The sequence below is a fragment of the Phoenix dactylifera genome, chromosome 16, assembly GCF_051530095.1.
Source record: "Phoenix dactylifera cultivar Ajwa chromosome 16, Ajwa_hap1_PhDact_Kaust_v1.1, whole genome shotgun sequence".
NCBI classification, from domain to species: Eukaryota; Viridiplantae; Streptophyta; class Magnoliopsida; order Arecales; family Arecaceae; genus Phoenix; species Phoenix dactylifera.
The window spans coordinates 15534822-15558908 of record NC_143205.1 but is presented as its reverse complement, the minus strand read 5'-3'; the positions used below and the strand labels follow the sequence as shown (position 1 = coordinate 15558908).

The window sequence follows — 24087 nt, the reverse complement described above, 5'->3', positions numbered from 1 at the left end:
TATAAAGTACCATCATGACTCGCAGCGTACCTCTTAATATAGAGAACAATTAGAAGAATGTATCCTAAAATACCTTCTAATACTGTGCCTTATACATTGCTTTGGTCAAAAATAAATCAGTCTTATCCTCCTTGTAGAAGAACAAAAGCTATTCAAGCCATTAAATTGATTTTTTTTTTTCCCTTTGAAGCAGAGCAGCAGTTCTAGTAGCATATCATAACCCCCAACAGAAGCACAAAAACTGCCTTTCGACGTCTTAGCTTTCTACCTGAGTTTTCTCAGCTCTTAAACGAGCCATCTGGGAGCCCAGCAGGTCTTGAACTCGGTTCTTTAGCTGAAAACAGGGAGTAAAATGTTAGATACATTCTGCTTATCACTCCAAAAAAGACCTTAAACTATAAGGCTAGTAATAATAACAGATGGTCTGAAGATGACAAGTAAAACATATTTTACAGTAGGAAACATATCAGAAGTCTGCCTTCCTTACCTCATCAACACCAACTTCATTTTTTATTGAGACACGGATAGCTCCATCTGGGCCAAACCTTTTATATCTACCCGCGACATCATCTTCTAAGATGTTTGCTGGGGAGTCTTCCAACAAATCACATTTTGAAACAACATCAAGCCAAAGGTGGTCTTCGAATCGTTCCCTTATTTCTTTATAGGTGATGAACTGCACAGCCCATGGTGTTCCATGTCAACATCTATAAGAAAGCAGCAAGAGCTGAAGTGTACAACTCGTGCAAACAGGAAGCACGCAGGCACTTATGGTGCATAATTTTCCATTTACACACCTTAATAGATAAATTCAGGTACAGATACTTATAATCACATGATGGCTGCTACTTGAGTGCAAGGATCTACTATATCATGCAGGTTGCAGTGATGGAAAAAATTCGGTAAAAACTAATAGAAGAAAAACACATAAAATGCAATTGCTCCGTCATAAGAGAGGAAAACATTAGATGAAATTGCAAGTCAGATATAATAGAAAAAAAGTGCTCAGCCTCTCGAAGGAATCAACCCAAGTTTGTGAAGCAGACAGCCTAGTGAATTCAACCGGTCACCATGATTCCTCGAACAAGGATCATCTCAATTAACTCCAATCATTGAGACAGCTAGTTATATATTGAAGAATTGGTCATGTTGACATGCTGTCTACATCCAATGATCCTTTGATAAGTATTTTTTTGTCCCTCGGAGGTAAAAAAGATGGTTGAAGAATGACATGCCATTATAACTTTAAAAGCATACTGTATCTTACCTGATCATAAGGTGAGGTTCCACATTCTCCAGAGAGGTCATGAACATACAATACAGCAGTAGGCAAATGAGAGAGGACAGCGAGTGTCAGTTTTTCCAGATTATTCCTGTCATCTGGCATTCCAAAAGGACTGTATGAGAAAACACTGAAGAGAGTGCATTCCACTAGAGTGGTGGACAGTGGAGGAAAATGGAGAGTGAAACCTAATAAAAAGCATGCCGCAAAATAACAACACCAAAATGTACAGAAAGCATGACCCACAGAAAACACTGAAGAGAGTGCATTCCACTACAGTGGTGGACAGTAGAGGAAAATGGATAACCCAGAGGATTGAAACCTAATAATAAAAAGCATGCCACAAAAAAACACCACAAAAATGTTTAGAAAGCATGACCCACAGAAAACGATTAATCAAAACTTGAATGTTAAATTTCTAATCTGTCAAAGAATTTAGAATTTTTGAGCATCAAGTCATTAAAATAACCAGAACGTGCTTAACCTAGTCCGAATACACAATAGATTTAATAATTAGAGTATCTTCTTGAGGTTAAAAACTGTCATGTTAATATGCCAGCGCCAAACAAGATAATGTGGAATTTTCTTTTTCCAACATCAAGTAGCTGTAGTGCACATGGTAGTTTGGTATATTTAGTCACTGGGATTTAGGAGAAAGCATGTAAAAGTGATTTCCACAAGCTTATATGAGGACAGGAACAGTATAATGTAATAAAGAATAAATCAAGAAAGTGCTGGCAAACTAAACCTCACAGAAGATACCGAAGCATAGAACTTAACACTTCTGCCAAAGGTAAAAAAGGATATATACATATCTTTTAATAATTCTGGAGCTCATCAATAAGTAAACTTCCTAGTATTTAGGTTGTTTTTGTCAAACTTCTGCCATTGATTAATAGCTGACAAAGATCTTATTTAAAGGAAGGATTGGGTTGGCAGAGATATCTCAACAGGTTGTGAAAATAAAGCTCATATAGCAAGTCATTGATCTGCCAGTATTTTACCAGATACTAGAAAAAAAAAATCTCAAGCAACATGGAGAATAAGTTAGTGTTATTTTTTTTTTTTTTTTTGAGAACAGAGATAGTGTTAGATTTCCTATTCAATAAATTGAACTTTGCCCTCTACCATCTTGAGGGTTGCAGAGAAATGACACCATGCTGTTACATATTCAGCAACTTGCCCATTATCCCAGATCAACTGGAACAAGAAAACTCAAAAGAAACTTGAATACTGATATGATGATCCCCTTCCACTCATGCTTGCCATAAGGTCTATTGTCCCTTCAGCAACAAGAATTGTAATATGAAAGCTTGAAACATCATTGTGTTTGCAAAAGTTTAGTAGTGGAGGTTTCTAGAAGGATGCTGCTCTAGTTCTAGAATCTTGTTCCCACTTCTGAATATGTATACCCATCTTAAAACTTTTTCTTAATGCTAAGACTAATTTATCAAATAATTAATCTTAGTTTGGTAAGATATCTGTTGTCTATTATTTTAACATTCTTCTAATTCTCTATAACATGCATTTCTTTACTACTTTATTTTGGATTTCCTCAGGCATTTCTGTGAACTAATATTTCCTAGAGCTCCACTTCGTTGCTCTTAGGTCCAATCTTGATCTATGTATTTAAGTTTTTAACATAGAACACATTTGTATCCATGGCTTAATTTCAAGAGCTCAAATTATTATTTAAAATAACAATACAGTGGATGACAGCATGCTAAAGGCAAAAAAACTATGTTCCATCCAGATGGCTCACCATAACGTCTTCTAAGAAGACCTGGAGTGTCAGTAACCTGCAGTCAAACAGGTAACCCTCCAGATTAGCTAATTGCAGAAAAGTAAAATATCATGGCAAAAATCATAATAAGTTGAACCTGAAAACGGAAAAATTCATAATAATTTAAACCTGAAAACGCTCGTAGTTGAAAATAATGTGACCCATAAGTATTCCTCTGGTTGTGAAAGGGTAGTTGCAAACCTGAAAAAAATGGGGAATCTTAAGAGGAAATGTTGAAAATAAAGGGCATGATGGTTGTCATATGTTACATTAACAATTGCTAATTCTCAAAGCAAGCAAAAGATAATCAAATACTGCAAAATTCATTTAGCAAGATTTGGAATCAGAACTGATTCATCTGATGTTGAAATTGGTTCCAATTGTTTCATGAGAAACATTAATTCTCATTAACCGATCTTAGATACTATGCAATTAAGATCTGCATATATCACAATTCTTTGCCTACTTATGTCCCCAACTCATCATGTTATTTCTTCCATTCATATAACATCTTCACAGATCTTCCAGCAGCTCAAGAACACAGCTATTTCTCCCAGTTTTTTCTTAAAATGCTTCAAATCTGAATATATGTAACATTACTTATGGTGCACTTAACGTGCTGATAAATCCAACTCGGAATGAATAAATCGGATATTGGAGTACAGAGCCAGTACAGGTTCTTGCATGAAGGCTGCACAAAGATGGTTACCTCTGGTTTCCCTGTTGAGAGAATACGAACCAATGATGATTTCCCGACATTGGGTGCTCCGACAAGACAAAGTGTAGGTATCTGTGGATCAACTACTGGCATAGCACGCAAAGTCTGCAAGACCTCATTAATCAGTTAAGTCCAATTAAGCTCAATGTTAGTTCAACAATCAAAGCATTCTTATCAAATGCAAAGAAAATTGTCACAGGAGAAGAGATCATTCCATTCATACAACCAAGAACAGCTTTGTGCAATAACTCCATATATACTAAAATCTTAACTGAAAAGCATGATCTGGTATATCTGGGGTCCACTTCATGAATCTTCTCCACATTCCTACTTAAACCAAAATTAAAATATATAAGCATGCAATTCAATCCTTCCACACAATTTCCATCCTGGTCACAGATGGCCTTTTCCTCTTATCGGACATGTCCTATCCACCTCTACTGCTAATTTTGCTGCACAAGACTAACATTCTAATAGGCTTTTCATCATTTTCTTCAGCAACTTTAACAAATGCTCTAAATGCTCATCTATATTTTTTCAGTGTTACCTCATGCACCATGTTTGTTTTTGAAAAACTCCCATTCACCCAATCAATTAGGTAATCAGTTATATCCATTTTCATGCTACAGTTGCAAGGCAAATTTGCTAAAAAGGCTACCTCAGAGCATTATCTGCAATACGGAACAACATATACAATCAATGATCTACAAGAAGATACACACTGAGACAGTCCTGCGATGTATGGCTGGAGCATTCACATACTATTTATATAATAGAACAGATATAGCAATAATAATACAATTTTTACAACATTCATATATATGCATCAAGAATCATCATATTTATGTACAAACACACACATAATACTGAAAAATATTACATATGCCTGTTTGTACCAGAAGCCACATTATTATTACAACATTTAAAATGCCTAAAACCGAAAAATAAATGTTTAGATGGATTTTTCACTCTGCATTAAAGCCTAACAAAATGAAAGGAATTTAAAGTTAGATGACATTATGGTTCCTTGAATTCTTAAGAATGCGCCCTATTCAGTTCATGTATCTTGCTTGCATCTGTTTTTGAATATCATATATGAAAAGAATTAAGGTTATGTGTGATTAAATTGACTAAATACCTTTGCAACATTTAACAAATCATCAACAGCATTTTTTCCTAGTTGGAAAACTTCCTCAAGCTTTTTTAAACCCTGCAAACCATAATCATGGTGAATTTTAATAGAAAAGCGCCAAAGACTAAAATAAGCCCATAGACAAGGTCACAAGAAAGTATTCATTGATTTCATTAAAACAGCATGTATAAATAATGCATTTGCATGAAAATTCAAACTGACCTCACTTAGCTGCTCTTCTGCTTCACGCTTTGATGAGGACTGTCAAGGTTAAATATCCAACCTGAATAAAAATCTCTACTTTCATTATAGAAATGACAAATGTGAAGCATTAAAATGATTGATATACCAGAAGACCAAGAGGCCATTCAGTAAAGATAACATGACCACAATTTACTCTGATTCTTCCAACCAATTTCAACAAAAAAAAAAAACAAAACAAGAGCTCTAAAGATATAAAAGAATTAAACATATTTATAAACAAGGTTCCGTACACAACTCATCAAAATTGGTGCCAAGGTCAGGATAAAAACATGATTTTCAGCAGCAGCACATGCAAAGTGTACAGCATACAAAATTAATGGATGTAGATAATTGATGCATCAAACTAATCACACAGTTAGGGGTGAAGGTGGACCGGATAATATCTATTTAGATCTATTTTCGTATTCGAATCCATTTGAATATAGCTAAAAATTTGAGCATCCGACTACTATCTGTATAAGTAAATTATAAAAAGCCCCTTGAGGTTAGAGGTAAATTGCATTTATATCTACTAGTTTGAAAAACCTACGCTAACCGCCCTGATGTTTTTTTTTTTCCAACATTTAAACCCATAACTTAACAGAATGTTAGTCAAACCGTTAACCTTAAAGGGAACCCACATACCACGTCAGAAAAAATTCAAAAATGACCAAAATAATCTTAAGTGACATAACAGCCACCCAAAGATATAAAAAAACATATGCATCCTCCTCCCCATCCAAAAAAAATTTGAACTTTTCATATGAGGTAAATGGTTTTACTAACACCATCAATCTAATTAGGTGTAAGTTTAGGTTTTACAAACTATTGGGTGTAAGTATAATAAACATAAATCTTATGAGAGTTTTTGTAATTTACTCTATCCGTATCTATTTTCATATCCATAAAAGAAAAACAAATATGGATATGGATCGATAACTATCTAATCCATATATGAATATCCAATTCTATTTATAATCCTATATAATCTTATATAGCATTCATGAAATATTAAGAAAAAGAAATGAGTATATTAGCACATTATTAACTTGATTTACCTTTCACTTAGAATATCTTTGATTTTGTGGTTATAAAGTTTACAAACCCGACTTATATTTGTATTTATATTCATATTTCCAATGTCTAATTTTTATCCCTGTCTATTTAAAACAAACACGGACATGAAGTTTTACATCCGACTGACATCCGTATCTGCATCCATATACGTCAAACCAAAACAAATTTAGATATGGACATATTAATATCCGATTTGTATCAAATCTATTTTCGGCACTACCAAAAGTACAAAAAAGATTGGATAAAAGATTTGCACAGGCATGATTGTGCAGAAGCCCACTTGACAAAGTTCTGCACTCCTGTAGGGCATCTGCAAGAGATATTAATTACATCCATATGAATTGATAATCAGAAAAGAAGAGAACTAAATGGATGGGAACATTTTTTCCTGAAGGAGAAGCCTTTTTCCACTTGGTTTAGAAATGTTTAACAAACTAATAATAGATTACAGTATAAAGCTTAGTCCTGCAACTCCTGTTCTAGTTATATATGCGAACCAGGCTCTAGACTTGCATATAATATAACACGACCATAATTATCAAGCATGACCAAACTATTTGGGGTTGGTTTTCTAAATCCTTATTAGTCAATCATTCCCACAGGGGCCAACTCTTACTTCCTGCAAACTTTTCCAGGTCCTTTTTTAGAACTCTTGTCCATGTGAGCTTAGGTATTTCCCCACTCCTCCCAACCTTGGTAACATATCTGAGCACCTATCATTAATGATGCCCTCCTAATATTTTAATTGCACTTGCCCATGCTATCTCAATCAATTTTGCATCTCTTAGGCCTCAATTGATGCAACTTCCATACCTTCTTTACCATATCCATTGCTCATTGTATCCCTGCTGCTTCTGCTAGACATCCATTTCAATATTTTCATATTTGGAAGTAGACAAAAATTATAGCTATCATCAAATTGCCAAACTTATAATGCAATATTTATAATGTAAAGGTTACAATATTTAGTAGATAATGATTAATGTTACAGATCGTATACCAGAACTTCCACAAACAGAAGCATGTCCCTAGATATATATCCTTGCCAACCTCACATGTTATCTTGCTTCCTATCTTTGAAAATTTTCCATTATGCATGTCAGAAGTTTGATTAACTGCCAAGTTTCCACATTGTGTTCACAGCTTCAGGAAACACCAGAAGTTTGATTGACTGCCCATTTTTCCAAGAATCCTTGCTCCTATACACTGATCATAATTGTATGTTACTATTGATAGAAATGAAAAGATCTATCATGTATTTAGTTGATGATCTCTGTATGGAATGATGATGCTGCTGGTATATAATTTGCAGATAAACTGTTGCTTTGTGTTGGTGGGTTGGAAGTGAGGTTAGCAAATGTCAGGGCACGACTGACATGCTACATATGATGGAAATCTTTCAAAGAACTATGCCACAAGTTCAAATAATAGATGCTAATGATCCATACCATCTTTCAGGTGAATTCATATGGGTATAGAAAGAACACAGACAAAGAGAGATGCAGAGAGAGCATGCCTCAACAAATCTGAGTAGAAACTGGTTTGCAATAAATTAAGAATTAAAAAATTCCAAGTAATAAATTGCTATATACTTTCTTGATGACAATGGGACCATTTAACACCATGAATAAGAGGTTTCTAACAAATTCGCATGGAAAGGCGAAATAAAACACTCTTAAATATATGTTATAACTTGTAGGCTGAATGAAAAATGAATAAAATGGAAGAGGATCTAGTTTATGACCATAGAAGCAGTGTCCTCAATTAGGAAGCATGATGATACCCATGAAACCAGAAATGACATTCCAGAGTAAATGGAAAAAAAACTTATTTCATGGTGTCCATGCTATCAGTTTTGGCAGCTCATATTATTCTACAAAATTAGCAAAATAAATAAGATTCTTGACTGGGTCAAACCTTAGCACAAAGGGATGCATGCTGCTTTCCAACAGATATAAGCCTCTTCCTGAGAGCATCCACTCTTCCTAATACCTGTTGAGACACCATGACATCATCATTGTGAAATTAGAAACCAATGGCCTTGAAATATGAATGGAAAAAGGAGGCAAAGTTAAGATGGGTCATACATCTAGGTGGAGGTAACGGTTCAACAGGTAAGCATCATTTAAATTCAAACTAGTTGCTCTTGTTCCATGATATGACAAACTTTTTTTTGGGTTCTAAGTATCGCACAGACATTTTACCAAGTAATCCACCATCTTCCAAATTATTGTTAGCCCAAAAATGTATACAGCAGCTGTGAACTATAAAACAAAAGATTTGAAGCAGTCTAATGAATATTTGATGTCTTGTTGCTTCCTAAGAATATTGCTAGATTATGCTAACAATTATGCGCATTCTTATGATGCCCATCACTTCAGGAACTCCTTTTTCCTATGTGAAGTATAATTACTTAATCCTTTACATAATTTCTAGCTGGAAGAGAATAAATCAAGCAAAATAAAAGCCAAACACAAAAAAACATTTTCACGCCAAGAGAGTGGACGAACCAAAACATTTCGTAGTAGAGAGCACTTTCAAATTGTAGAAGCAAATTATAAAGAAAACAATTGCATCATCAGGCAAGGCCAACACGCCATCACCATAGAATAACAGAGTCCAGATGAGTAAAGCTAGATTAACTATGTTCAATGCACAAAAAAAATATCACTAAAAAATTCTAATAAGTCTAGTAGCATACCTCCTCATAATTACCCTCACCAAAAGTCAACTCAATGAGAGAGCTCTCATATGGATGCAGATATCGTTTGTTAGGAAAGTTCTCCGTGTACACTCTCAAAGGAACAGCTAATTCCTGAACATAAAGATGATATCACATGCATTCAGAGGGCAATTTCTATCATATTATTGATACAGATACTAGCAAAGTCGGTAGGTGTTTCTAAAATAAGAAACACAAGAATCCATGTCTCACTTTCATTAACGCATCAAGTTGCTTTGCCCCTCTATTTCTCTCTCGCTTTGCGATGTTTGCAATACCTATGACATAAAGCAATATATCACCTAGTACCTTGAGTAAAATAACAATATCTGCAATTGACAGAAGAATAAATTAATATATTACCCTTCGTAGGAGTCACATTTCTTGCTTTCCTCTGTGCAGAAGAAAGTATATCAATTGAAGGCATCACCATGGGTAACTTCTGAAATGCTCCAACCATTTCATGTTTCTGCAAAGGTTCCCCAACAAAATATTTACTACAGGTGTTACCTTTTATTTACTATCCCCTTTTTTCAGTATTCAGAATTAAAAAAACAGGACAACATGTGGGAAATAACTTGGATTGAGGGTCCAACCACCCAGGGGAAAGACCTCGAACATGAATCTAATGCCCATAATACCGGACAATAAACCATCAAATTTCTTTGTCACTAGCCATGAAACACAATATCTTAAAATTCTTATTCTCTATGTATGACTATTATTCTCTCTGTACACCCCAAAGAATTGTCAATAGATAGATTCTTGGGAGTTGGTACAATCATGAACCTATATAGCCATGCTGCTACTAAGTACTTCTTTTCCTGATAACAGATGTTGCTCTACAGTCAGCATGCAGTCAAGAGATGGTACGAATAATGAGATATCAGCAATCTGAAGGATGAATAAGATTTTGTCATGTGTTTTATTTAAACCTAATCATAAGAATAAAGATGTATAAAGCCTTGCTATTGCTTCAGAGTTAATAAGAATTTAGTGAATGAATAAAAGATGGTACTGAGAAGTGAGAATTGGGTTAGGAACCCTAGTGTTACATACAGGGATTGAGACTTCAGTGGAAACTACTTGAACATATGTAATGTTCAACAGGATACTAAGTCCTGTCTTTACATCTAAATGCCTTTGGTAGCTAGTGATTTATGAATACATAACTACATATAAAAATGCAAAAATGCAATGTGATAAATAAGCTCTCACAGAAACTAAGTGTTGAAAATACAATAGAAGATTTCTAATTGTACAGATTGTTTCTTTTTCTTATGTCTCAGAAAAGTACACTGGTACCAATTATGTGCTCAGTATGAGATCTTACAGAACTTTTATCAATAACTGCACCAGTGGCTGTCTGCAATTGCTGACATAAACACAGAGAAAGGCCAAGCCGCGCTTCTAAAGCTGAAATTAGACCTATATTGCAAATTGAAAAACATCCATCTCAATACAGATTCCACATTCAGTCAGTAAAAACCACAAATCCAGATGGAATATGATACCTCCCAACCCCCACCACAAAAAAAAAAAAAAAAAAAAAAAAAACATTTTGGGTAGAATTCATGCTTGAAAACCTCTATTTTCGGGAAATAAGAAGAAATTCAGTAAACCCATCAGCTTTACGTATCAAAAAACAAACAAGAAGCAGTCCCATGAAAATTCATAGAGTATGGGAAAACAAAAGGAAAAATCAGCATCCAAAGCTTATTTTAATAATTTGAAGAATCCAAGCGGAGTAAACAAGAAAAAATTGAACACATTTGCCAAAGTTTAAAGATCGTACGGAGGACAACCCAGGAAACTCTTATGATAACCAATTCATATGTCATCATTCACCCAAGAAAAACAACAGAGAGGGAAAAAAGAAAAGAAATGCTGAACTCTCACAAAGATGGACCCAAGCCAAGAAAAGATCGAACTTTTGAACTTTATGCCAGTTGGGCGATAAAATGAACGGGAATCAGTTTGAAGCTTTTTAGAGTAAGAAGAATAGGAACACCTGCCAATAATTCAAAGAGCAAAAGAAAGCTACTCCAAAAAACTCTTTCAACAACCGACCCCCATGTCAATATCCACTAAAAAACAAGCTAACAACATGTAAACAAATAAAAAGATCACTGAATTTTCATAAAGATAAACCAAGAAAGAAAAAAGATCAGATTTCTGAACACTCCGTAGCATAGGTATTCGATGAAATGACACAAAAAGACGGAGTTGATACGAAATCACAAAAATTCCAAGAGCACAGCGAGGGCAAACTAAAAAATTTCTTTTAGCCAACGAATCCAAAAATGCCAGTTATCCAATAACAATTCGTCGAAAAAAATCCAGCATAATATTTCTTTCTGAAAATAACAAACTCATAAAGGTGCAGACAAAAAGAATGAAAACAAATAGCGAATCGGATAATCAATCAAACGATGCAAAGACACGTTTTTATCGCTTTTGGAGATTATATGAGAAGAAATTCGAGTTGGGTTGCAACAGAACTAAGAGAAAATTAGAAGAAGGGGAGAGAAAGAGCGACCTATGGGGAGGCGAGAGCTCCTTCTCCTCCCAGTTCCGATAGGTAGTTTGGTGGAAGGAATCCACCATTGATGCAAGATATTGGAAGCTCTGATGCTGCCGCTCATCCCTCTTTCTCACCGCTGTTGCTCGGTTATCTCCCCCTCCGTTCTCACTCGCCGCCGACCACAGGATTTGGAGGATTCCTTCTGGGTCGGGGCCGTTCCCTTAAGGTGGTAGAACCGGATCCTTTGCTCCGGGTTTGGATCAGGGTTTAGGTTAAAGTTGATATTTAGGTCCATATTTGGATTTGACTGACTCATGGGTATGATCCAACGATAAATCCACACTGGCAAATAGGAAGGCGCATTTGAAAAACAATAACGAAAGTATTAAAATAAATATTCATAAAATAAAAGGAGTTAACTAAAAATAAAAATGTGGAATAAAAATAAAAAAAATTATAAAGCATTTTTTTAAAAAAATAGAATACAAAAATGCATCGCATTACAAAATATAGCAAAAACAATGTAAAATATAAAAATTAAAAGATAACAAATTAAATCATAAAATAAAAATAAAAGAAGATAAAAATACACAATAATAGTAAAACTAAAACACAAAACTATCACCTGAAAAATCAAAATGCAAAAACTAAAAAAGAAAAAATAAATAATAAATATTAAAAAGAAATGTAACTAGAAATATGTCAAATAAAAATAAAAAATTGTAACATAATTAAAATAAAATGAAGAATAAAAATACATAGAAGAAGAACAGATCAAATAAGAAATAAATAAAATGACATGGTAATGATGATGAAAGAAAATGTAAGAATAAAGAAAATCTCTAGGATAAAGAAAATATAATGAACAAAAAATATAAATATATTGTAGAAAATAGAAATGCACAAGAATATAATAAAATAATAAATATTGGAGTTCGCAAAAAGGAACGAAGATTGGAGGATAGGAGAGGTAGAGAGGTAAGGCAAAGGAAAGAAAGGGAGAGGACAAAAGGGTAAATGCAAGAAAGGAAGGTCAAGTGTTAGGGGGCTAAAGAGTAGGGATTGGGATGGAGAGAATGTATCCAACTTGTTTAGAATTTTAGTTGTTTTATCAACTTTTTGTTATTTTGATTAGAGAAAATTTAATCCATATGAAATTTTTTATTATTATATGATTAGATCTAATCTGATAGGAAAAGGAAATAGTATTGAAGCTTTTTTGTTTTTTAAATTTTAGAAATTATATATCCAGTTGGTTAGGGATGCTGATAAGAGATGAGTAGAATTTTTTTTTTTAAATAAAGCCTATTTGGTTTGAAAAAATGTGCAGGTAAGAGATGATGCATAGAAATAAACAGTGCACACATAAATTTTATGTTCAAAGTATTAATTATATTATTTTAATGAATATTTATGTGGAAATGAATTTAGGATATTCTGGTTAAAAAATTTGCTGATAAAATTTAGAATGGCATATTCCTCTCTCAGTTAATAATGTAATACACAGTCGAGTGTATTAAAAGTTTGTCTATTTCACACTTATATCATTGTATCACATATTATATTAGGATATATGTTTGATTCAGATTTGCTTGGTCTATATAATTATCAATGAACTTGCTTATAATATTTAGAAAGATGTACCATGGTGTATATTGTTTATTGATAATATAGTGTTGATTGATAAAAAGAGAATTAGATTGAATACTAAATTGGAGTCATGAAAAAAAACTTCAGGAGATAAAAGCTTAAAGATTAGTTATAGTGGAGTACATAGAATATAAATTTAGTAAAAATAAAACTAAAAATATTATATCAATCAAGATTGATGATTGAAAGATACCACAAAGTATCTATTTTTGTTTTATATAATCTATTATATAATATAATAAGGAGATAAATAAATATATATGCAATAGAATTAGAGCTAGTTGGATAAAGTGAAGGCTGGAATTATATGATAAACATATATCTTGAAAACTTAAGAAAAAAAATTATAGATCAATAATAAATTTTTTTTTATGTTGTATAGCTTAAGGCAATAAACAAAGTATAAACAGGTTGAGTATAGCCGAAGTAAAAATAGTAAAATGGATCTTTAGTAAACCTAAAAAGGGCAAAATACAAAATGACTATATTAAAAGAGTTGTAGGGGTTGCACGAAATAAAAAATATCAGACAAATTCAAAATAAAATGATGGAAAACCAATTGAGATGGTATACATATGTATAATGTGCTGGAAGTATGGTTCCCCAAAATTGTTAATAGATGCAAAAGTTAATAATTTTAAAAATATAAGATATAATTTGTTAAAATCAAAAGAAAGAATGTGTGCTTGGATTAAGGCATATGAAAATACTACCCTAGGGACAAAATTCACTCCTCATATAGATCTATGGCGAGTTTGTCTCTAAGGTACAATAGACCCAGGCTCAGCCCAAATCCTCCAATCATAAGCATGATCTCTTGGGAGGCTTCACCCACTCGACTCTCCTTCAATTGCCCAAAAGAATTGTAAAGAAATGATTTATAAAGTTGAAATTTTGGCCAAAAAATTGAAGCGAAATTTAAAGGAAATGAATATGAAGGGAGCTTTTTCAGAGTAACAACACGAGACCTAATGTAGATTTAGATGTGTTTACAAGAACTTAAAACCCTTTTGTAGGCTCGATCTAAGTAACTATTAGAGATACCCATAAAGGTCTTAATGGCTCTCACAATAAAGACCTTAAGAGACCCATAAAGGTATTAACAACTCTCACAATAAAGACCTTAATGGCCTACTAGCATTGACGCCTCATAAAGACCTGCCAGCACATATGCGATAATATCCATAATGCATGCATTATGGTGAGTGCAAGTTAGCCGAGAGTAAGCAATTAAAGTCAAATTTGACATTAAACTTGATATGTAATGCTTACGTTACAAATCAAATCAAATTCAAGTTGTAAATTTAAATTTGGGGCGTGGCAAAATGTGTTAATCATGCGTGCATAAACTCATCGTGCATACCACATCACACCTCACCTCACCATGCCATGTCATGCCATGCGTACCACACCTCACCTCACCATGCCATGCGTGTGGGTCACCAGCCCACCATCATTCAACTCGGACTTTAATGAACAACATATGTATAATACAAGAGTACTTGCATTTAATCATCCAATATGGGACTATTAAGAATCCAATTTTAAAATTTTGAATCATTTAAAAAGGGAAAGAATTAAAATTCTATTTAAAAATTTATTTTTTTAAAAAAAATAAAAATTTCCAACATATTGAAGATCCAGGAAGGCTCTAATAAAAAGAGGGTTTTTTGGTGCCCGGCGATAAAACAAAAGTGATAAAAAAAAAAGAGTGAAAGATCTAAAATGATATGGACGAAGGTTGTGACTAAGGATATGACGAAACTTGAAATAATATCAGAGATGACCTTAAAAATATATATTTAGGGATGAGAATCCATATGACCAACCTAAAATAGTTGAGAAAATGCTAGATTCTTATAATTATGATATGTTTGGTTTTTATGCACCCAACTTGATTAAAATATAGAACTGATAATTTATCAGCAAATAATGTATGATTTACCTATATTTTTGTGCATATAAGTTTGAAATCTTAAATCAAGGTTGGTTCATACATTATTCAACTCAGATCTGATATCATACTTGAATCTGAACTTAGCTCGATTCTTGATTTGGCAAGGTTTGTGTAAACATTCATCTGAAACCTATAATACACCTAGTCTAGGTTATGAAGCATTTAGACATGATTGGCCTCGACATCAATCTTTTTTTTTTTTTTTTTGGTAAACCGGCTTCTCACTACATACGACGATGAGAGAGCCCACATCAATCTTGAAAAGGCTAGATTTTTATGCGAGTTAACCCGAGCTCCGTTTACTAGAAGTCATGATAGTTTTGTAAGCATACATGGTGGTTCTTTGGTTTCGTGTTAGAATCAAGTTAACAATACTCATAATGGTAGCTAGATTGAGTCGGTTTGGAGTTTTGCGGTGTGAAATATAGAAGACTATGGATTAATTAGATCAGTAATAAGGATTATGTGATTAGAAAATTTTTCTTTAAATGGAATTTTTTTGATAACGGGAAGTAATTGCTTGAGATAATAAATGGTAAAGAATGTCTCCAAGCCACTTTATCAACTAAATCAATTCACATCCACTATGTAGATGAAATCTTAGCCATCTATCTTTCTCTCATGCATGTCGCATTTGCTGAGATAATGCACCCTCGCACGTTTCCATCCATCAAATGCTAGCCGTCTTGGCCACTCCACTATACATTGCGAGTGTCCATAAGAAGAGAGGATACAAAGCCAAGCCTCACTCTGATTTCTATACCTTACCCCAAAGAGAGAGAGAGAGAGAGAGAGAGAGAGAGAGAGAGAGAGAGAGAGAGAGAGAGAGAGAGAGAGAGAGAGAGAGAGAGAAAAGAATCCACTTTGATATGGCCGTTCGTTGCACCCAAAAAAAAATCAATTACTGTAAGTCTGTAACGGATTGCACTGAAACCTTCCTCCGTTGCTGATGTTGCTTCAAAACAAGTATAATGGTCTTTTTGAGCATTTATTCACCTACCAAAAAAGAGAAACTTAAGGGATATCCGTTCATTGAATAGTCACTCTCATTCATCCCACCATGAGAGTTGGGGACACTATCCTTTGTAGAAGGGCATAAAATTTTGATCACAAGATGACCCAAACAAAAGGTTTTTTTGCCTGTCTCCAAAAGTTACAGCAAGTTTCTCCTACCCCTGCTTCTCTCCGGTATGAGGTCTCTCTACATTTTTATCATAGGCTTCATCATGTTTATGGCTATCATCTACGACATCGAGCAGCGATCAAGCAAGATAAACCAGCAAATCAAATCCTCTTCACAGCTTCATAGCCGCTCTATACCAAGGTATGTGAGCCGTTCACCAGACTCCAGCCTAATCTCTATCTTTATTGGACATTGCTTTTTATCAGTTTAAGCAGTGACCAATGGCAGATTTAAACCTAGATATTGGCTAAGATGATATTAATACTTTATCTTCTTCTCTTTTTTTTTTTTTCAAAAATCTATATTTTTAGTCTGCCCATTTGAAAATACTTTCTTCCCCTATTGTTTTTGGGTTCTCTCTCCCCCTTTTCCATTAAAACTATGGGAAAAGAAAAATGTTATGAAAAACTCTCCTACCTCAATTAGGTGATCATCATATATATCTATAGTTGAGAATATATAAGAGGCTACAACTAGATTGATACAAAGATGAAAAGAAATAATAAATTGATCCCTAGGATCAATCCTAAAATTTACATGCAAAATTGAAAATTTCTCAAATCATAAATCCTTGACATGCATACGAGAAGAAGCCAAAAAATAAAAGACATGCTCTAGAAGGAGATAGGCATCAAGGCACAAATCTGCGGCTTGGAAACTTTTAAATAGGGACCCTAAAGTTCACAAGTGGAGACCAAACAGTAAGAAAGTAGGATTAAGGCTTTGCATACAAGATAGGAACAAAGAGGAAATTGAACCAATTTCGGTAATTAGGATGGATTACATTATTTCTTGAACGTGGCCGTCTTAATTCCTTTCTTTAATTCATGGATGAAAACAACCTCGGCATAAATTCCTTCCAAGGGTTCCATCAAAACAATAGGAGTTTTGTTGGCATAGGATGCCTAGAGAGTGACAAATGCGGTAATGGAAGGAAAGAAATGCTTTCCGGCACCACTTCATTCCCTCTCCAATACGGCTTTCATCCATGATGGCTTAGTTCTCAGGTGACACTCATCTACACCTCATATATATACTATCAATTGCAGTTGATATGTAAGAATCATTACATAGATCACCAGTGGAATCACCAATTACTTCCACTGGGTCAGGTCGTTTTGCATTCCCATATAAGACACTACGTGGACCCAAGAAATTCCCCAGAAATGTAAGAAGCCGGCATTTTTTGTGAATAAGGTACCGCACTAAAGTCGCACTAGAAATGGGTTTAGCATGCTGGGTAAATTCTGGGGTACGAGTAGTTTGAGTTGGAATCCTCGCAGAGTGAGAGAGAGAGAGAGAGAGAGAGTTCGGACCCATCTCCTATAAATTTGCTTCTCCTTTCTTTCTTCATTCTTGCCGTCTCTCTCTCTCTCCCCTCCGGGCGCCACTCGCCATCTTACGCTTATATCAGAAGAAAAGAGCACAGCGGATTTGAGTTTATCGCTTTTGACGAGAAGATGTCGGATTCGACAAATTCCCACGCCGCGGAGAGGTATTTTGCTTCGAATTTTGTTCTTTTACTCTTGGGAGTTGGATGAAATCTCCTCCTTTTTTTTGCTTCGAATTTTGATTGATCGTACCCTCGTTGTTGATTTTGGGAACAGGAAGACTCCAAATCCACTTGGTTTTTGGGAGAATAATTGCCTGTTTTGGGCTTTCGTCTGGAATATTTATAAATAGATCTTAAGACGCTATAAATATATGTAATTTATAGGAGCAACTTTATAGATGAAGCTTTTTGAGGACTTAGAATAAGATGTTGAAGGGGACCAAATTCTCGGCGACAAGAATTTGGGATGTAATAGCTTAGGCTGTATTGGTGTTATCGCATGGATTTAAAAGGACTTCGTTGGAAAAAAAAAACTCTTAACCCCCTAAAGTCGAATATGATACTAACTCCAATGAAACTTTTTAGCTTTTTGTTTCATGGATGGGAAAAATCAGCACCATAATAATTAGGTTAATTCGAAAACCTTAAAAGGTATGTAGAGAGATGTTCTCAAGCGTCCTTAGCATCTCGATGAAATGGACAAATTGGAAGGTCTCCTTCAGAAGCAAAAGCTTTATTGGAGACACATTATTACAAGGAAAGGGATTTTAAAATGGACATTAGTGAAGTTTTTTTTTTTTTTTTTTTTTTTTTTTTTTTTTTTTTTTTTTTTGTGCTGAAACGGATGTTTTATACAGTTCTAGTAGGGATGATTCATATATTTGCCAGTTAGAGGGGGAAAAAAATTCATGATTGACCTGAGGAGAATGCAAAACTTACAGTCAAGACTTGAGACTTTTCTTGTTGTCAACTAGTGTGTATGCTAACATTCTCTAGTCTAACCTAGGAATATGTATTGGACTTCTACGGCTACCCTTTAAGCAAATAGAAGGTATCCGAGGTAGCCATTGGCGGATAGTATATTGTAAGCAAACGTGCCACTTCCTTGATTTTGTATTAACTCTAGAAGATGGAATAATGAATCTATTTTATACATGATGTGATTGCAGAGGTTGAAATCCTGGTAACTATGGCCATTAAAAATTAATCTGCTATGCATTTGGATAGTCCCAATTTGAATAAACTTGGTTAAAATGAGTTCATAGACCATGAAACTTTATAGTATAGGCTCTATAAAGCATCCTTCCTTACGCTTCCTTTTCACCATTTGATGTGCTTTAGGTGTTCTAGGCTTTTTAAATTAAGACATGTCTTCAACAACATTGTGTACCTATTTCATATAATGAAATAAAATTTCATGCTCCTTCATTAATTCAATAAAAGTCATTTAGTTTTTCTAAATGCTTCGACAGGTTATAATTTTGGTATCATGGTGACTAATTATTTTAAGGCTTAAAAAATGGCATAATAAATTTAAATTAGAGAAGTGGGTTTACTGACCAACTGGTTTATCGAACTACACTTCTAAAGATCGTCCTCTAAATAAAAAGCAACAAAGACATACACGGTGCTTCACTAGCAAAGCTGTATTCCACCACTAATCATGTCTAAGTTGTTGTAAATAATTCGGTACTTCAGCTCCCTGAAAAAGTATTATCCTGCGAGAAAAATGCTCTGCTAGGCCATACTATTTTCCAGTTGCAATATTGAGGATTATTTCTTTAAGGCAATGCTTCTGGAATGTTTCAGCATCTGTTATCTAGAGAATACTACCTGTTGCTTCCTCTATTAATGAACCAACAAGCTTATTTCAATCATATGGAAATTATTTACGATAAAATTTTAATCCTGTCTTGTTGAATAGCTTCATACTTTTGGAGGATTCAGTTGATCTGCCAGCAGATACTGGAAGGTAAACTAACAGTTACTAAACAAATTGAGTCCTCCTACTTATTTATGTATCATTCTCTTTTTAGTGAGAATTGATTTTAGTTGAATTCTAAAGATAAACATAGCATGACATTCGTGTACAAGACTAGGAGTATTCTTATTGCAATTATATAAGTTTAATAAAACTTGCATCAGGTCCACTTCTTCTAGCTGAGTTGGTTTGGCACGTGACTCCTAGAACGGATGATGTGCTTTAATTCCCTAGGAGGGGGTTTGTGGTATTTTCAAGTCATAAAGCAGATACTGCAGTGAGTGCAGTTTGTAGTGTGCTTGATGCACATCTCTGAAATGTTGTTTGGTGCATAAATCTAGTGCAGTTTGGCAGTGTTTAAGTGCTGCAGTTGTGTTCAGCGTGTATGTAGGTTAAGTGTTTTGGATGCTCGCCCATATTAACTGCTTGAGTGCAGTCTGTAGGCAGGTTGAAGATTCTGGATGGTCACACGTATGGATGCAAATGGGCCAGGCATGGGCTGTAAATTTGCAAAATCTTCAACAGGACTTGGCTGATGATCTGTACATATTGCACAGGCTGTCCAATTTACATCCTTAGCCGTACACAAACCGAGACTGAGAGATGCTCACAAGCACGCACGCACAGCTGTATTTTAAACACAGCTGCAATACTACTTTGAAAAGTTCATCCATAGAATAAGTGAGACATCACCAGGGTCAATAAACCATCAATTAAAACAATCTTGACTTTCATGATATTATTTCTCTGGTCTGTTTGTTATGGCAGCTAACTATGCCAAGGGCCAAGATATAGTTTTATGTTTCAATTGTGTTTTTTGCTTGATAGGAGATCAGCTTTTCATATATTCCACTGGGAGATATCAATAGAAACATGGGGGGACGGGTAGGATTAATGATAACCTGCTTTTATGCTGGATATTAGGATGTTTGAAGTATAGTCTGTGTGTACTTTCATGTTTCTATTGCATATGTTTGTTGATCAGTCTGTGTGTACTTTCATGTTTCTATTGCATATGTTTGTTGATATGATCTGAATGTGCTCCGTCAGTTTAGTACCATCTGGAATCTAAATAATAGCAATAACAGACCATGTTCACAATATAGACAACTTCATGAAATTCAAAATTGTGATCCAGAATGATTTCCATTAAGATTCCTCCACTCCTTCGTACCTTTGGCCGAAATCTATTGTCAGGCCATGTAACTCAGATGGATAAATAAAAAAGGAAAAACTTAGAAATGGGAACATTACTGGAAGTCTTGAGTTAAATTAGTAGAGAATAGAATGCTAAAGACTCAATTAAAATATTTTTATGAAAAAAGGCATGTGAACAAAGCTGTCGAAGATCCTAGTATAAAGTGGGGCTTGGATAATTGTAAGAATCAAGAAAGTGGAACTTCTTGTCTGTCTGACTACTGGCTGTGGGAAAGAAGCCAAAGTTCAATGTTAAATCCTAGTTTTATTTCTTTTAATTAACACTTTGATAAGAGCATATTAATTAGTTTTATTGAGGTTAGTCTCTGTCAATCTAGTGTTTTCACAATATCCTTCTTATTGCTTGTTGTAGTTTCAAATTCTAGTGGATTAGCAAACATTCGCATTACAGATGGCTATGCTATTAGCAAACATTCTTTTCTTTATCTTCAGAAACCCCCCCCCACCCCCCCACCCCCCTCCGCAAAAACACACGCACAACAAAGCAAGAAAACATAGAAGGAACAGTCCTCTTTTCGGATAGCACTGACTTGGAGCTGGACTTTGTTGCAGTTCTATCTCTGGGCTTGCTCCCCTTGAAGCAATTCTGTTTGATGTTGATGGAACACTGTGTGATTCAGATCCAATGCATTACTATGCTTTCCGTGAAATGCTGCTAGAGGTATGGGTTCTTTCGCATGGATCATGGCAGTCCTTTGCTTGTGCTTTTCCTGGCCATTATTAGGCCAGTTATGTGAAACTAGCCTTTGACAGAGCCATGAATTATTGTTCACAGATTGGTTACAATAATAATGTCCCCATAACTGAGGAGGACTTTATTGAGAAAGTTGCTGGCAAGAACAGTGAGGACATTGCCAAAACTTTATTTCCTGACTGGGATCGCGAAAAGGCTATGAAATTCATTGATGATAAGGAAGCTAGGTTTCGGAAGTAAATTTTCTAGCTGTCCCTCTAAAATTACTACATTCCTCTTTCTGCAGTACATAACATCATTTTGAGGGAGAAGCATTGCAACATTGAATTTACAGGTTGGCATCTAAACAGTTGGAGGCAATAGATGGTCTCTACAAGCTACGAAAATGGACCGAGGATCGAGGCTTAAAGCGTGCAGCCGTGACTAATGCTCCAAGGCCTAATGCTGAGCTTATGATTTCGATTCTTGGCCTGTCTGACTTCTTCCAGCATATGGTAATTGGGAGCGAATGCGAGAGGGCTAAACCATTTCCTGATCCTTACCTGAAGGCTCTCAACCTGCTCAATGCATCTCCTGAGCACTCATTGGTGTTTGATGTTGGTTTTCTTATCTAAACCATATCATTCAAGACATCTTTTTCTATGTTTTTCTCAGTAAGGTCACCTAATTTTTCACATTTTCGCTCCTTGTTTCTTAAGGATTCTGCATCAGGAATAAAAGCTGGTGTGGCAGCAGGCATGCCTGTAGTTGGAGTCATGACAAGAAATCCTGAAAAATCACTTAAGGATGCAGGAGCCAGTTTGCTTATAAAGGATTACAATGATCCGAAGCTTTGGAAGGCATTGGAAGATCTAGAGAAAGCTGAAGCCACATTGAAGAAGGCTGATGTCTGAGGTGGATTCGTTCTTCATTAGATGCTGGGAATGATGTGAAATAGGGGGGAAATAATAGCAATCCAACAGGAGATTTTTATTTGTTTGCGGCAACTTTATACAAACATATGCATATTCCTTTTGGAATTCTAAGGTCATTTCGTACTGATGAGGTCCTCTTGCACCACAAATGATCAAGAAACCTGCAGTCATCCACTTGATTTTACTTAAACAGATCGTAGTGGATGTAATATCAGAAATGTTGTTCCATTACTTACCAATCTTTTGAGAACAGTGATCAATAAAAAACAGTGAAATGGGATTGTAATCATCATTTGAGTTAATGTTACAATTCTCTTTGGTATGTATTCGTTATTTGGATACCATGCAGTACTGAATCAGGATGTCGGGAAAACAGTCTTAGTGGAAAGCAATTAACAAGGGACGTGAATTGATTGTTTGAGAATATAAAGGGTGGCATTCATTTATATTTGTTCTGGTCCCCAAATATGACACCAGAATAGGCAGACATTTGTACATGGTGCACTTAATGAGTTGGTTGAACTCTGAAGCTCATGTCTCTTTGGCTGATATTGCCGGTAGTCAATTTATGATTTTGGGAAACAAAGATGGTGAAAGCATATGCAAACAAATGTGGTGGAAATAACTTGGATTATTGGATCTATCAAGGATGAAATTCTGCCAACTAAATTGTGACAGCCATGTGCAAGAGAAGAGAGGGGTAAGCCTTAAACATGAGTCCATACAGGATCAAAAATGGAACAATAAGTTCATTGGCCAAGGATTATTAAAGCACTCGAACAATTAGATGATGCTGGTTGAGGTATCTAACAGTCTTGTTCTCTGGAGTCTCTTACGCTATTTTTTCAGAGTCAGCTTCTCTCTGACTTGATTTCAATGTACTGAGAATGGTTGCCAACTACTATTGGTGTAGCATGAAACAATAGTGAAGACATGCTCGTGATGGAGGAATCTATGTGTACGACCGGGAGTTTGAGCTAATTGCAGCTTCCAGATCCTGTAATTAGTTCAGATGTTTGAGCTGATTGCAGACTTACATATCAAGAAATATTCTAGTAGAGGGACTGAGAGAAACCAGATGAAACGATGGCAACTTCGAAGGTCGGGAATGAAGAAATACTCCAATGCTGTTGCTGCAACTCCACACAATTACAATCGGCCTTGCCGATGAATTTGTTAGGAGGACACAAATGGAAGCACATGCTCAGAATAAAAGTCCAGCCTGCTGAAGTATTGACACTTCGGTCAACTCACTCCAACCTCTCCTTTTCCATTGGACTCCCTCAATGAGACCCCAACCTTAAGATTCAAAACTGCAGGAGTTGGTTTCTTGCTTAAAGTCAGGATGGCAGGATTAGAAAAGATGGAGATATTCCTTCACTGTCATGCTCTGTTCCAACAGCTGAGTCCAATGGGAAGGACTGAAGTGGTTACTGATTGAATAGAAAATAATAGCTAATTTTTAAAATTCTGAAAACAAGCCGAATCTTTTGGAATTTTAAATTACTTCTTAATTATTACTATTTTAGTTTAATATTTTAAGATAATAATTAATCTGAGTTTACCTAATAGATGAGATTTAAATATCTTACTTCCTTTATTATCAACTAGATCTCAAAATATCTCTAAATTTTCCTAAGATTTTGTCGACATCCCACCTTGGCTGAGATAAACGA

The 24087-nt window shown here is 35.0% G+C and overlaps 2 protein-coding genes across 9 annotated transcripts; one reads left to right on the top strand and one right to left on the bottom strand.

Annotated features, from left to right (window-relative positions):
* Positions 1–15: 15 nt before the first annotated feature.
* On the bottom strand, positions 16–11803 carry PDE318 (P-loop containing nucleoside triphosphate hydrolases superfamily protein). Of its 7 annotated transcripts, none has more exons than XM_088712769.2 (14): positions 11497–11734; positions 10291–10385; positions 9321–9426; positions 9171–9235; positions 8937–9050; positions 8153–8230; positions 5138–5176; positions 4922–4993; positions 3775–3888; positions 3195–3266; positions 3045–3081; positions 1268–1380; positions 488–676; positions 16–334 (listed from the first exon to the last, which is right to left on the bottom strand). In XM_088712769.2, exons 1-14 carry the CDS (start codon positions 11600–11602, stop codon positions 257–259), a joined length of 1278 nt encoding a protein of 425 aa, XP_088568895.2. In that variant the 5' UTR covers positions 11603–11734; the 3' UTR covers positions 16–256. The 7 variants fall into 7 exon arrangements, with proteins under 7 accessions (XP_088568895.2, XP_008788707.4, XP_088568898.2 ...); XM_008790485.6 differs by having other exon boundaries at positions 8153–8227; XM_088712772.2 differs by lacking the exon at positions 10291–10385 and having other exon boundaries at positions 11497–11803.
* Positions 11804–17493: 5690 nt separating this feature from the next.
* LOC103706401 (2-deoxyglucose-6-phosphatase-like) lies at positions 17494–22700 on the top strand. Of its 2 annotated transcripts, XM_026804405.4 has the most exons (6): positions 17541–17766; positions 19529–19576; positions 21356–21464; positions 21579–21733; positions 21832–22093; positions 22196–22642. In XM_026804405.4, exons 1-6 carry the CDS (start codon positions 17732–17734, stop codon positions 22388–22390), a joined length of 804 nt encoding a protein of 267 aa, XP_026660206.4. In that variant the 5' UTR covers positions 17541–17731; the 3' UTR covers positions 22391–22642. The 2 variants fall into 2 exon arrangements, with proteins under 2 accessions (XP_008788711.4, XP_026660206.4); XM_008790489.5 differs by lacking the exon at positions 19529–19576 and having other exon boundaries at positions 17494–17766; positions 22196–22700.
* The last annotated feature ends 1387 nt before the right edge of the window (positions 22701–24087 follow it).

Excerpts from the sequence above, each read along its gene's own strand:
- LOC103706401 (XM_026804405.4), top strand. The coding sequence starts at position 17,732 with ATGTCGGATTCGACAAATTCCCACGCCGCGGAGAG. Across the intron at positions 21,465-21,578 it reads TCCGTGAAATGCTGCTAGAG|ATTGGTTACAATAATAATGT; the intron begins GTATGGGTTCTT and ends TATTGTTCACAG. Across the intron at positions 22,094-22,195 it reads AGCACTCATTGGTGTTTGAT|GATTCTGCATCAGGAATAAA; the intron begins GTTGGTTTTCTT and ends TTGTTTCTTAAG.
- PDE318 (XM_088712769.2), bottom strand. The coding sequence starts at position 11,602 with ATGAGCGGCAGCATCAGAGCTTCCAATATCTTGCATCAATGGTGGATT. Across the intron at positions 9,427-10,290 it reads CAGTTATTGATAAAAGTTCT|AAACATGAAATGGTTGGAGC; the intron begins GTAAGATCTCAT and ends GAACCTTTGCAG. Across the intron at positions 5,177-8,152 it reads ATGCATCCCTTTGTGCTAAG|TCCTCATCAAAGCGTGAAGC; the intron begins GTTTGACCCAGT and ends TAACCTTGACAG.